This window comes from Salvia hispanica, chromosome 5 (assembly GCF_029641045.1).
Source record: "Salvia hispanica isolate PSC_SH4W2 chromosome 5, Shi_PSC_v1, whole genome shotgun sequence".
In the NCBI taxonomy this organism is placed as follows: Eukaryota; Viridiplantae; Streptophyta; class Magnoliopsida; order Lamiales; family Lamiaceae; genus Salvia; species Salvia hispanica.
In genome coordinates, this window is record NC_142696.1 from 6,637,471 (window position 1) to 6,649,588 (window position 12,118).

Sequence of the window (12,118 nt, forward strand, 5' to 3'; positions counted from 1 at the left end):
CTAATGGAAATAAAACATAGTTATGAACTTATGATTGCATGAATGTGACTTTATCTTTTGACTAGTTCTTTATAGCAGTATTTTTTTTTTCTTTGATAGCTTGATGTTGCTGCATTTAGAGATCGCATATTAATCCGCGGTCATTACTTTTTCTTTTAAACTCATTCTTGGGAAGCTCAGTCTCCATTATACAAACCGTTTAGAGGTATCACAATATACTAAAGTATGCAAGTGAATTTGACCATTTCACACAGGAAAGGCTGATGATGTAGCTCGTCAAGAAAAGTTATTCTCTCCGTTCACAATTACAAGTCCACATTTGACATGAATCAGATTTAGTCTTAAATTTCTGCCCAGAACCACCAGAATTTGATCCTGAAGGACACAACTGTATTTTAATTGGCCATATTCTACTCAAGCAGACTAACTAACTGGGCTTCTCGTATGTATTTTGCTCTCTGAATGTCGCGATAGCACTTTTTATCATACCACCCATATCCGGCCTCACAAAAAGGTGAGTGTTATCCAAGACTTGTATAATGAACTTCTGCGACTGTGGCAGTGAAGCATTCATGTTGATGATGAACTGAGCCATTGGGATGTCACTACATAATCAAGACAACTTGCATCAATTAGAAGTTGACATTCTGTATACGCACATTGTAGATATAACATGGATGATGAGTGTCATGTGGATCTCACTGTGACAACATGATAATGGATACAATAGGAGAAGGGAAAATTGAAGAAAATTATTTGGTCTGGATGAGGGTGATGCTTATTTCACATTGGTACAAATTGTTGAAAATAATTTAGAGAAAGAAGATTGAAAAGCTCTCTCAAAAACAACTTCCTCTGCATGCATAACGCCTCTCTCCCCTCTCAATGTAAAGTGTGGAGGTGATATGTTAAACGCAACTAAAACAAGCATATTACCATGAGATGTACAATCCTTTGATCGCATTCACCATGATACCTGATGTTCTTGATCTGAAGAAATGGACCGTTAAATTGTATGAGAATGGATTGTAGAATATGATATCGGCGTAACACGCAAGCAACCATAAATTGCTACTCCACATACAGCGTTATCAGTTTCTTGAGTGTCGAACATGATATTAACACTACAACAAACTCAACCAAAGATTTCAATCAATGGTGATCTGCTTTAAAATTATAAAAGTGGTATATGCTACCCAATTAGTCCAACCACAATAAAATATGAAAAAGGACAGGTATGCATGAATAATTATGTAGACAAGAACAACAATTTGCAAACAGTTAATAGCGTATATAAACATTTATCAGCAGCAACTTTATCCAGTAGGTGGGAAAGAACTGCAAAGTACATATTGTCACTTGATAATTTCTGTGTGTAACAAATGTTCTCCCATTTCCCACCTTTCCATTCTATATCAAAATACCTATCTAAATGGGGGGGGGAAAGTTCATAACCTTGTTCCTCAAAATCTAACGAAATAAAGGAGCATCAACTTATTAGAAAAATGATTAAAAAAAAAAAGGTTAGTATCCAATTCCAACTACAGGAGTGGCCAAATGAAATGAAGTACAGAAGAGTCTAAATCAAAGAACCATTAGATTAAGTATTTCATCTGGCAGGTGACAGCATGCAGACATTGATAAAACTTCAATTGTATGAGCCTGTTTCGTCCTAACGAAGCTCTAGGACTAATAGAGATGCCAACAGTCTATCTGTAGAAAACTGAAAGCACTTGGTAAATAAACACTCCATCCAAATACAAAGTGAGGGGACCCCAATACTACCATTGTACGAGCCTGTTTCGACTTTGGACTTGAGCCCTATCGCTGATTAATGATTATCACAGAAATCGACGTCTGAAAAATTCAATAAAATTACTCTAGACCCCGTTTTCCATGTAGATCCATTTTTACATTCAAAATTATGACATAAAATCTACATCTCACGGACTTGGCCTCCCCTTAGACCTTCCCAGTTTCCGAAACAACAAAACGTCGGGTCCAAAAGCATCCACTTCAATTCTACAACATCAATCTAAACTCATTTAAACAATTAAACAACATACAATCATCATTGCAGCCCCTCTATGAACTCGGCCAAAACACAAACCTCAACCCGTTTCGATTTCATTTCATTTTTTTTTATTCCTACGATGTCTATTCGTGACGTTTTAACACTTATCCCAACCAAATTCAAATCCACAAAAGCCCAAACACCTCAATTATAGCCTAGGGTTTCGATCTCGATGGGGATTGGGCTAGGGTTCAATTTGTTTAAATCCAAGGGTGTAAACCCACGTTATCGACGTCTACAAACGCGTATCTATCGAAAGAATTAAACAAAGACACACCTCCACTCACACCTATGAGGAACGAAATCACAGTCCACACACCCTCAAAATCATCACTCAAATAGCTACAAAAGTGCTATAGAAATGAGGGTTTACCTCAAGTTATCGGCGAATACTCGTTTAGAATTCAATTTCACCGAACAGTTTGCGAAATGGATGGAATGGAAGCTTGGAAATTTTCTTCTTTATCCTTCAATGGAGCTGCCGTTTTGTCTAGTAACAATTAAAATTGTTTTCACTATTATTGGGCTTGGCCCGATATTAAACTTGTTTCACACAGCTTGTTTTTATGGTAATTTTAATTATTTCACTTTCATCAATAGTTTTATTTTCTCAATTTTGTCTATCCAAAAAATTAGCCCCAATTTCATTTATGATAAATTTATCTCTCTAATAAAGTGTTCATTAGTTATATTTCAAACACTTTTCTCTTTATGTTTCTTCTAATCCATTCTATAATATTTTTGCATAAAAAGTCACATCTACTGCATAAACTATTTGTATTGAAAGTTGATAAACTCGGTAATAGGGTGATACGTATGTATGGTAACTTGTAATAAAAATAAACAAATAAAAATTGTCTTGCAATGCAAAGGAAGCAAATAGTAGTAAAAGAGTATATATCCAACAGTTGAATGTAAGTAACATGTAATATAACTCTTCAAGGTACATTGTTTAGTACAGACAAATAGTAAGGAGGTTGAGACATGAGACCACATATAATTCTGAAAAATATAAATTGCGTAAGCATGACAGTATAAAATAATTGAATGTTGGAGAAATAGTTGCATCGGGTAGTTTGTTTAGGCGAAGATGGTTTTATAGAGAGCTAAAGCAGCAAAGGCCCAAGCCCAAGATGTGAGGGCGGAGTATCCATTAGCAGCTGAATCTACAAGGGGAGGAGAGGAAGGGGAAGGGGAAGGAGATGGAACCGAGTCTGAAATGACATTTATGGCCAGCTTCATCCCTTTGGAACAGTGCTCCGAAACGCCACAAGCGTACCACTTCTTGCCCGGGCTAGCAAGGGTAATTATGTCACTTCCTGTAGGGGAAGCACCGGACATCCTACACTCTTGGAAGTCAGCCGCGTTGCTCAGCCTATGCAGGTAATGAGACCCTTGTACATACTTAAAAACTGCAATATTATTAAATACAACAATTTTAATGGTTTAAAAAATTACTAGTTTCTTTATTTTCTACTCTAAATCAAAAAAACAATAGGGGCGTACTTAGCCTATCTCCGACGTGAAATTCTTTTCCCTGCGCCCATGCTGTGTAGTTCACATTGAGTTTCCAGCCGGCATCGTCTCCCACAACGTAGTCAGATCCGAAAGCCGGAGCAGCCATCATCGCCACGAACAATAAAGCAATGAGAGCCATCTTAAGAAGTGGGTGTAGGTGGGTGCTTTATTGAATTATGCTATAGGTGTTGTGTTTATTTGATCATGGTCATGTATACGTTGCCTTATTTATAAGGTTGTCGCAGCCGGCTAACAAAATTTCTATTACAGGGACGTAGCCAAATTGTTGTTTTAGGCTACACGCATATTAAAGACTTGGTCCAAATAAAAGCTTCTTGTTGTTTTGTTGGATCTATGTGTATTTTATTAGTTAAGCAGCCAAATGGCGCGGTTGAATATATACTTTCTACTACTATAAGTATGAATTAGAGAGTCAATCAGGCCAGGCTTTTGGGTGAGGGCTATTCGGCTTACGAATTTTTCGGGTTATAAATTTTCAATCATAACCCTATTCACGTTATTCGCGCTAAAAAAAACTTTTGAAAACAAACTCATGTAATCAAAAAAAAATCTGTAAATTGATTCAAAAAAAAAATTCTATAAATTGATTCTAAATTTCTGATATTTTTTTTATACTCAGCTTTAAAATCATAATACCTTCAAATTTTTATGATTTTCATTAATAATAGTTGAAGATGAGTCTTTCATCTTGATCTACTACAATATAAATTAAAATAAATTAAAATTAGAGCAATCAATTTGAATTAAAGTTTGTATTCATGTCATTATTTTGGCAATTTTCATAATCATTGTTATAATGATAAATATATTGGAATTTTGGTGGTTATTTCTCAATTTTGTCTTGATTGGCTTTGGCGGTAGTAAGCCAGCAATGATGGGTGATGGGATAACACAAGAATGGGTTGAGGTGGAACATAGAAGTTGGTAGTGATTGGAGAAAACTAATAAAATGCAACACGTGAAATCCAAAAATATAAGAAAAACACTAAAATTTAGTGTTTTTAATTAAAAATTACAACCCGTCTGGCCAACCCGGCCCTTTGTCTGGTCAACCCGCTTAACCCGTCAACCCTAAGACCATGTTTATCGGTTCTTTGAGGTCGTTCGTCACCTAATTTCTACTTTTAAAAAAAGAAGAATTGAAGGAAGTGGTCCTTCTCTCTCCAATATCTTGATCTCCTCCACACCTTCTTGCAACGTCTAGTCTTATTGGTTGATAATTTTTTTAAAAATAATTATATATCTTTAATAAATTATAAAAGTTATACCAAAATTTATAATTTTTCATGCTCTATAAATAGAGACCATATTTGCTATAGTTTTGCATAAAAAAAATATCATATTTTATTTTCCTATAATCTTTCTTCTTTAGTACTCCCTCCGTCCCAGGGTATTAGACCAACTTTCCTTTTTGGGATGTCCCAACATATTAGACTCATTTCCTTTTTTAGCAAAAAGCATCTATCTTATTTTATTCTCCACCTACTTTTTTCTCTCTTCTCTCCCCTACTTTTTCTCTCTCTCCACTTTAACTATTTAAATATTAATTCCTTAAATCATGTGCCCAAAAGAAGTAAGTCTAATACTCCGGGACGGAGGGAGTACTATTTTATACTAGTTTCCTTTGTTGCTAACTATGAAGGATAACGAGAATAATATATTCTTTGATTCTCCAAATTTCTATCCTTCCCGGAATTTTAATCATTCCCAAGATTATTTTCCTAGTTTTGATGGTTTTCCAAATTCTGGTCATTTTCAAAGTTCATTTCAAAACCAATATTCAAGCCAAGACAAAATTCAGCAATCGCAACTAAATGTCTAATTTTCATCTTATGTTTTGAGCACCAATTATGTATTTTCAATTTCGTATTTCAATTATTATGCTTTTTATTTGTTTGTTTTTATAAATTTTAGTTTGTCATTTATTATGTTTTTTTTAAAATTTTACTGTGTAATAATAAATATTTAATGTAATAATAGTATTATATTTCAAAAATAAATATATAATGATATGGTTGGGTGGTCATTAATAAACCATAAAAAATGGTGTGATTGGATTGGATGAATATTAATGATGTGGAAGTTAATGTGGAGGAGATAAAAATTAATTAAATATTGAAAAAGTGAATGGTTGGATTAGATTGGATGGTTGCTGATAAATATGGTCTAATAGGTCAACCCGACGGACTTGTTTTTTTTATTCAAGTTTTGTAATAAACTTATTCATTGCTATAATGTTTTAGATATTTTGAATCCTTAAGGATAATTTTATGAGAATCGATTTAATGTACTGTAATATATAATGACTTAAGTTTAGTATATAATGCCGCCAAGATGTATATTTTTTAATCATGCATGTTTTGTTGGTTAATACTGTACTTAATAATATGCATGTAGTCGATAAGTCATCGCTGTACAATAGACTAGATTTATAAATCAACAGAGAATTGCATTACACTCTGCATTCAACCATTGGCGGTTGAACCTAGGACAAAATTTTAACATTTTGTGGGTATAAACTTGGCTTCTGTAGTTAGTTATGGGTATTCCTAGCTTTGGGATATATATACCAAATACCATGAGCACGATATATACTTGTCAAATCCCCAGAATGTACTTGTCACCCTCGATGCCAGATCGATCAATCAGCGTAGCCAGTCTGCAAGCTCACATCCGAACACTTCACCGGATGGGTTTACTCCTGCAATGTATTCACAATACTAAGCGATGCCAAGAAGCTGAAGCAGTAAGATATAGTACTAGAAAGGATGAATACATTACCAGCCAATGACTTCATCTTTTAGATAGTTGCCACTAAATTGCATATTTCCTTCCAGCAAAGGCTGTTTTAGTTTTGTAGGTTGTTTTATCTAAGTGCCAAATTAGAAAAGGAGTGTCAGCTGCATCTGTAATATTGTCTTAACTCGTGAAGCTACCACTGTTTAAGTTACACGAGACTCTCGGAAGTTTAAGTTACACAATAAAACGCTAGTGTTTACCTGATTACCTTGCTGGAAGCTACCCCATCCGTTCTCTTTCGAGCCCTGGCAAGAAAATGATTCTGTTTAAGATAAGAACTATGGTAAAAAACAACGATCCATAAGTTTCTAACTCTGGCAACAAAAGTATCAGGAGAAACCTTTGTGCTTCTGTTGATAGAGCACGGCAGTCTAGACTCAAAATTAGTAACTTGGGCCTTGGGTGCTGCCAGTGAGAGCTATTACAGAAGAAAAGAGAAATGAGAATCTTAACTAAGTGATATACCGATAAAGAGCAGTTTTCTATTCATTCTTACCTTGTTGAATAGTCCGGTGAGAGCATTATCATGACATCTCTTCTCTGTTTGGAAATTGAATTCCTGCAAAAGTACGCAGTAGCTACTGTCAAGATGCTGTCAAGTTAACTAACTAAAAGGTTCCACAATATGCACTATCATGTCATCTACCATTGGCACTGTAGTTTCCTTCTTAATATTCCGAAAAATTCCCATGTCGCCCTTGCTTGTCAATATCTGGAGTTGAAAAAATTTGAGTTACCTTTGAAATGAGCGAACTTAGAGATAAAAATGTTTTTAGAAAGTCACCTTCTTATTGAGGGGTAGAGCTTTAAAGCAATGCTGGGATGTTTGCCTAGCATCTGCCCTAGAGGCAGTATTCACAGTGCTGTATCTGGAAACATATATATTTATACACATGATTAAGAATCATAGACAGTTGAAAATGTTCAAACTGGTTCACATGGACAAAAGAACTAAAACTAAAAGATTATTTAGCAAGAAGGTAACAAATGTATGCTGTTGAACAGAAAACGCTATGTACAGCCAAATAGACTCAACCAACAACGTCAAAAATAAAAATAAAAATAAAAATAAAAATAAAAGCTGAATGAGGCAAGGCCCAATTTCGTCATCTATAAAGAACAGTAAGTTATTGTCAAGAACTAGCAAATCAGAACAAACTTATGGTGACTTGCTTAAGAGTAAAATCAGTCACCGAAGATTACCTTCCAGGCACCTTGTTTCCACATTCTTTAGTTATATTAGATGAGTATTTGTGCAAGCCCTGTTACAAAAAAAAGAAGGGGGCATGCAAAAACAGTCATGAGGACATCCTAAAAGTCATTGAACTCACACCACCATGGATCGCAGCAAGTTTACTTGTACTAACACCAACAAAAAGATGGCAAGGAACAAAGTAAAGAGTACATTTATAACAATCTTTTCCAATAACAGGCATTCTTTCTACATAAGAGGCATTAAATATTAAGGTGAGAGAAGCATTCATGCATCCAAGTCCAACAACCTTATCAGAATGGTTGGAAGGGGTTGTGGATTTGAAAGCAGCCGAGCCATGTTGCGCAGCCCTCTCTGATGTCTTCAAGTGGAATTCCTGAAAAACAAATGTTACCATGGAGAAATTAAACATGATGCAAGTAAGGTAGATCAAAAATCTCAGAGTGAGGATGTATCATCTTATCGACTCACTTGAAAAGTTGGTTGGTGAGGGATGCTTCTTTTTGGGAGCAAAGATGGGACTTCGAGAATCTGAAAATACAAGACTTTGATCTAAATACCAAACTACAATTCAGGGATAAACAAGATCACTTCATAAAAATTAGATGCTAACTTTTTTATTTAGTGGGAGAGCTTTGAATCTACCAACAGTTGAAGCCTCTTTTTCATCTTTTATGCTATTGGATCTGAAACCACCATGCACATAATGGTCATCAGTATAAAATATACTTTCATCATGGACAAAAAAATTAACATCTAGTGAACTAACAACCAATGCAACTGAATGGATCAAACAAACCTTATTCTTTGGGCCCTGAATGCAGTCTCAAGATGATGATCCCTAGGAATAGTGATCCTTGGCTTAGTTTGTCTTGGACCATTAAGGACCCCATCCTGAAGAATCATTTAAAAAAAGTAACACCCTGATTCTCAATAAATTCAAACTTTAGGCCCATTAGCATTGATGCTGCCAATAATAGCATAGGTAATTACTGTATAAAACAGTGTATGATGATTTTTTTTAAACTGATAGAATAGCTATACATTTCCAAATTTTCCACTCCTCTTTACATATCTAAGATCATGAACACAAAAAAACATTTCCATGTAGTTCAGATTGACTGCTTAGAACTGCTAAGATTCACTTCATAAGTAGAGAACTTACCCGCTTGGGTACCTTGTGAACAAAATTAGTCTGCTGCAGCTGAACAGTCCCCTCAACCTGGTTGTACACATAAATCTCTAAGAATCACTAAAGAAAAATAATCTCTAATGACATTTCTATTAAACTATGTGAATTATAAGCATCGAACTGGTGACACAAAAGAAACACCGGTACGGGGGAAAAAAAAAAAAAAAAAAAAGCAAGAGTGTACCATATACTCCGGACTAATAAATAATGCATGTCATGAAAGAATTTTAAATTGTTAGGGAGCACCAAAGCTATAGGAATCCAAGCCTCAAATGTAGCATCAAGCTGTAGGCTACAGATGCTGCCCTGAGATAATGATTCAACTTTCTAGAATGCTATAATCATCAACAGCATAATTAATCAATCTTAAGTAAAATCATTTAGGAGTTTGGTATGGAAGAGTATCATATGCTATGGTATTATGGAATCCATAATCCATATCATGAAAGAACTTAATATTGAATATACGATGCCTAAGTTGAAGAAATAAAAGCCTCAACCAGAGCAGTAAACTGTGGAGGCAGCCCCAAAACAAACATGTATACCATTACCATCAAAAGCACAATAATGCAAGGGTTTGGTTTGCAAGAGTTTATCAGCAATTTACATAACAGTCTGTGTGTAAAACTTTCATTCATATTGAGAAAATTATGGCATTTAATGGAAAGTCACATGCAGTTTTATTAAGAACCCACAGATCATTCAAATCCAACCAACACAATTACTTGCAAAAGAAATTTAACAGAAGCAAAACTAGGAAACAAAATCACATGAAAAATCTGAACTTCTAAAATCAAGGGACGAAAAAAGACAACCACTACCTTCCGCAAAAGACCACCTTCTAGTTTTTGCCTTTTAGCTGCTTGATTTTCAACAACACAACCTGTGGCCGAGCTTTTAGACGCCTTCTCGAAGACACATATATTCGACCTACCACAAGAAAAAATATGTTATAAACGAGTATTTGTACGTTGACTTTCTAAGACTTAGTACTGTATAACCAAGTGATCAAAGAAAATCAAAATGATGAAATCACTAACTCCAGGTCAATGAATATCTTCCTTCTTTAACACAAAATTCACATTAAAATTTAGTACACTCAACCTTCCCCGGAAAGTAATTTTTCACTAGTAGCCACCTGTAATCAGAAGTAAAGAAACCCTTACCTAGAATAACCTGCCTGGACAGGACGATTTTGCTTCGCTAATTGACTCGCTGTTGGCTTCATAAGAGTTGAAGACCTTGGATAAGTGGGCTTCTTGGATGGTCTACTTTGAGTGTCTGACTTTACAGTATTTTTTTCATTATTGTAAATGGTTAATCCTGTGAAGGTATATGATCAAGAGAAGTTTGATATATTATTGTAAAGTGTAAACTTAAAAAGGCCAATGACCCTACATGCTAAAATAACCACAATAGAGGTTATCAGTAAATACTCAAGAAAATTTATGGCGGGAGCAATATGTGCTAAACAAAAGAAAAATGGGACAGGGAACAGAAGCAGAACAGACACAAACACTTGCAAAATAAACAGTGTAAGCATAAAGCAAACCTGAAGATAAATTTTGGGGTCGACTTTGAAAGTTTTGCTGGCTGTCAATATGTACAGTGCAGGAAGTTCCTCTTTCTTTCTCTTCTTCATCATCTATAAGATGACATTACACAAATATGTAAAGTAAGGTGATATATCTAACTGGGTCAGGATTAAGTGATTGTTCAGTCAGTGACAATATCCTTGGTCCACAGGGAGTACTACTAGTATATAGATATATAAAGATGAAACACAAAAGATCTTATATAAGTCAAATAAAAAAAGTTCAGTTGTCAAAACTGAGAGCACAGATAAAGAATGATACTCTTCCAAATAGACATGCCACAATGATAACAGACCTTGTCTTCTCTAATGCTTTCTAATGAAAAACAATAGTTACCCAGCAACAAACGAATTGTAGCAATGGTGAACTGGTACCTCCATAGTTCATCACTATAATTTCATGGCCTTCTTCAACATCAGAGTCACTCTCGCACAAGTTCATGCTCTCCACGCCTTTAGATTTGGGGGAGATATTAACGTTTTCAAATAATATCTCCTCTCTCGGACCTAGATTTTGCACAAAAGCTGAAAAGGAAAAACAAAACATAATAAATTACTAAGTTCGACTGATCACGGATAAACAAACAGCATGGATTAACAGAAAACAGCCATTATCCAAAACTTTTATGCTTAGAAAACAGCCTATAGACCTTAATCCCGATTGCACAAATGGTTCCACTGCACATTAGCGTACATTTCTGAAATTGAAGCTTCTCACAGTATAACTGACAACTTATGTGCTATTATGCTGTGAAGTTATTTCCCCAAACTACGTCGTTTCAACGAACCACAATTCCTAAAATCAATCTAAATTTTAAACGCACAAATGTTAAGAACGCCATCTTCAACAGCTTTAAAACGCCCAAATTTTAGAATAATTCATGTCAATGTATAATAACCGTGTACATTCCTCTGCTACAACGCTCCTAGTACCTAAAGCTCCAAATATTGTAGTGCTTTAAGAGAGCTCCTATTGACTGTAAAAGGAAAGGGGGAACTGTAATTTCAAAAAGATGACAGAATATTTGTTTCAACGAAAGGTAAAAAAAGGCAATAAACAGTGAGGAGAAGATTACGAGACGGCGGATAAGTTCCGGCAGAATGGAACCAGAGCTCGGCTTGGCGAGCCTGGAGTGGCGACTCGTCATGGCTGAAATCGAAGAAACGAGCGGCGTCGAACTCGTAGTCGAGATCAATCTCATATGCGGTGAAAGTGTATTCGACCTCCTCCTCCTCCTCCTCCTCCGCCGCAGCATGTTCCACCATCTCTTCTTCCATTTTCCTCAACCCCTGCAGGTGTAGAGAGATAGAGAAAAGCTGAGCTCAGAATTCTCGGAATGCGAGAGAGAATGAGAAGTGAAATGTGGACTTGTGATGCGTACGATAGAGACAGGAGCTGTATGTATATTTTGTTTTTGCAGAAGTCAGAGAGAATAGAGAGAGAATAAGAGCAGATGGAGCGGAGAGATTAAGAGGATCCGAAAATTTGAATGTTGCGGATATGGGAGGATCCGATTTGAGTTCTTGACCCGTTTCAAATTTGAGTTAATTAGTCCTACTATACATGCCTGATATCATAAGTACGGAGTATATTTTTATTAATTTTTTCACAGTCTAATTTATTTTTTCTTTTTTGTCTCAGATTTTTTTAGAATGAATTCAGTTCAATATTTATTGACTTAAAGAATCATTGAAAAATGAAAATTT

The 12,118-nt window shown here is 35.4% G+C and overlaps 3 protein-coding genes across 7 annotated transcripts; all 3 read right to left on the reverse strand.

Annotated features, from left to right (window-relative positions):
• Positions 1-219: 219 nt before the first annotated feature.
• Positions 220-2,605, reverse strand: LOC125186873 (general transcription and DNA repair factor IIH subunit TFB5). The gene is made up of 3 exons (XM_048083351.2): positions 2,448-2,605; positions 937-990; positions 220-605 (listed from the first exon to the last, which is right to left on the reverse strand). The coding sequence occupies exons 2-3, from the start codon at positions 969-971 to the stop codon at positions 428-430; spliced, it is 213 nt and encodes a 70-aa protein (XP_047939308.1). The 5' UTR covers positions 972-990; positions 2,448-2,605; the 3' UTR covers positions 220-427.
• A 377-nt stretch (positions 2,606-2,982) lies between these two features.
• LOC125186848 (blue copper protein 1a-like) lies at positions 2,983-3,778 on the reverse strand. The gene is made up of 2 exons (XM_048083315.2): positions 3,581-3,778; positions 2,983-3,486 (listed from the first exon to the last, which is right to left on the reverse strand). The coding sequence occupies exons 1-2, from the start codon at positions 3,729-3,731 to the stop codon at positions 3,155-3,157; spliced, it is 483 nt and encodes a 160-aa protein (XP_047939272.2). The 5' UTR covers positions 3,732-3,778; the 3' UTR covers positions 2,983-3,154.
• A 2,240-nt stretch (positions 3,779-6,018) lies between these two features.
• Positions 6,019-11,854, reverse strand: LOC125190813 (Cell cycle regulated microtubule associated protein). 5 transcript variants are annotated; one of them, XR_016130437.1, is made up of 19 exons: positions 11,794-11,854; positions 11,488-11,701; positions 10,787-10,936; positions 10,370-10,462; positions 9,984-10,140; positions 9,639-9,747; positions 8,791-8,847; positions 8,425-8,519; positions 8,239-8,311; positions 8,097-8,156; positions 7,915-8,001; positions 7,616-7,674; positions 7,197-7,281; positions 7,059-7,124; positions 6,909-6,971; positions 6,753-6,830; positions 6,613-6,674; positions 6,395-6,483; positions 6,019-6,314 (listed from the first exon to the last, which is right to left on the reverse strand). XR_016130437.1 is itself a non-coding variant. In XM_089058432.1 (19 exons), the coding sequence occupies exons 2-18, from the start codon at positions 11,687-11,689 to the stop codon at positions 6,428-6,430; spliced, it is 1,527 nt and encodes a 508-aa protein (XP_088914558.1). In that variant the 5' UTR covers positions 11,690-11,701; positions 11,794-11,854; the 3' UTR covers positions 6,019-6,314; positions 6,395-6,427. The 5 variants fall into 5 exon arrangements, 4 of the variants coding, with proteins under 4 accessions (XP_088914558.1, XP_047944171.2, XP_088914556.1 ...); XM_089058432.1 differs by having other exon boundaries at positions 6,621-6,657; XM_048088214.2 differs by having other exon boundaries at positions 6,613-6,657.
• Between the last annotated feature and the right edge of the window lie 264 nt (positions 11,855-12,118).

Excerpts from the sequence above, each read along its gene's own strand:
- LOC125186873 (XM_048083351.2), bottom strand. The coding sequence starts at position 971 with ATGGTGAATGCGATCAAAGGATTGTACATCTCATG. Across the intron at positions 606-936 it reads AAAGGATTGTACATCTCATG|TGACATCCCAATGGCTCAGT; the intron begins GTAATATGCTTG and ends TTGATTATGTAG.
- LOC125186848 (XM_048083315.2), bottom strand. The coding sequence starts at position 3,731 with ATGGCTCTCATTGCTTTATTGTTCGTGGCGATGATGGCTGCTCCGGCT. Across the intron at positions 3,487-3,580 it reads TCACGTCGGAGATAGGCTAA|TTTTTAAGTATGTACAAGGG; the intron begins GTACGCCCCTAT and ends ATAATATTGCAG.
- LOC125190813 (XM_089058430.1), bottom strand. The coding sequence starts at position 11,689 with ATGGAAGAAGAGATGGTGGAACATGCTGCGGCGGAGGAGGAGGAGGAG. Across the intron at positions 7,675-7,914 it reads CTTCCAACCATTCTGATAAG|GGCTTGCACAAATACTCATC; the intron begins GTTGTTGGACTT and ends TTTTTGTAACAG. Across the intron at positions 7,282-7,615 it reads GGAAACAAGGTGCCTGGAAG|ATACAGCACTGTGAATACTG; the intron begins GTAATCTTCGGT and ends ATATGTTTCCAG.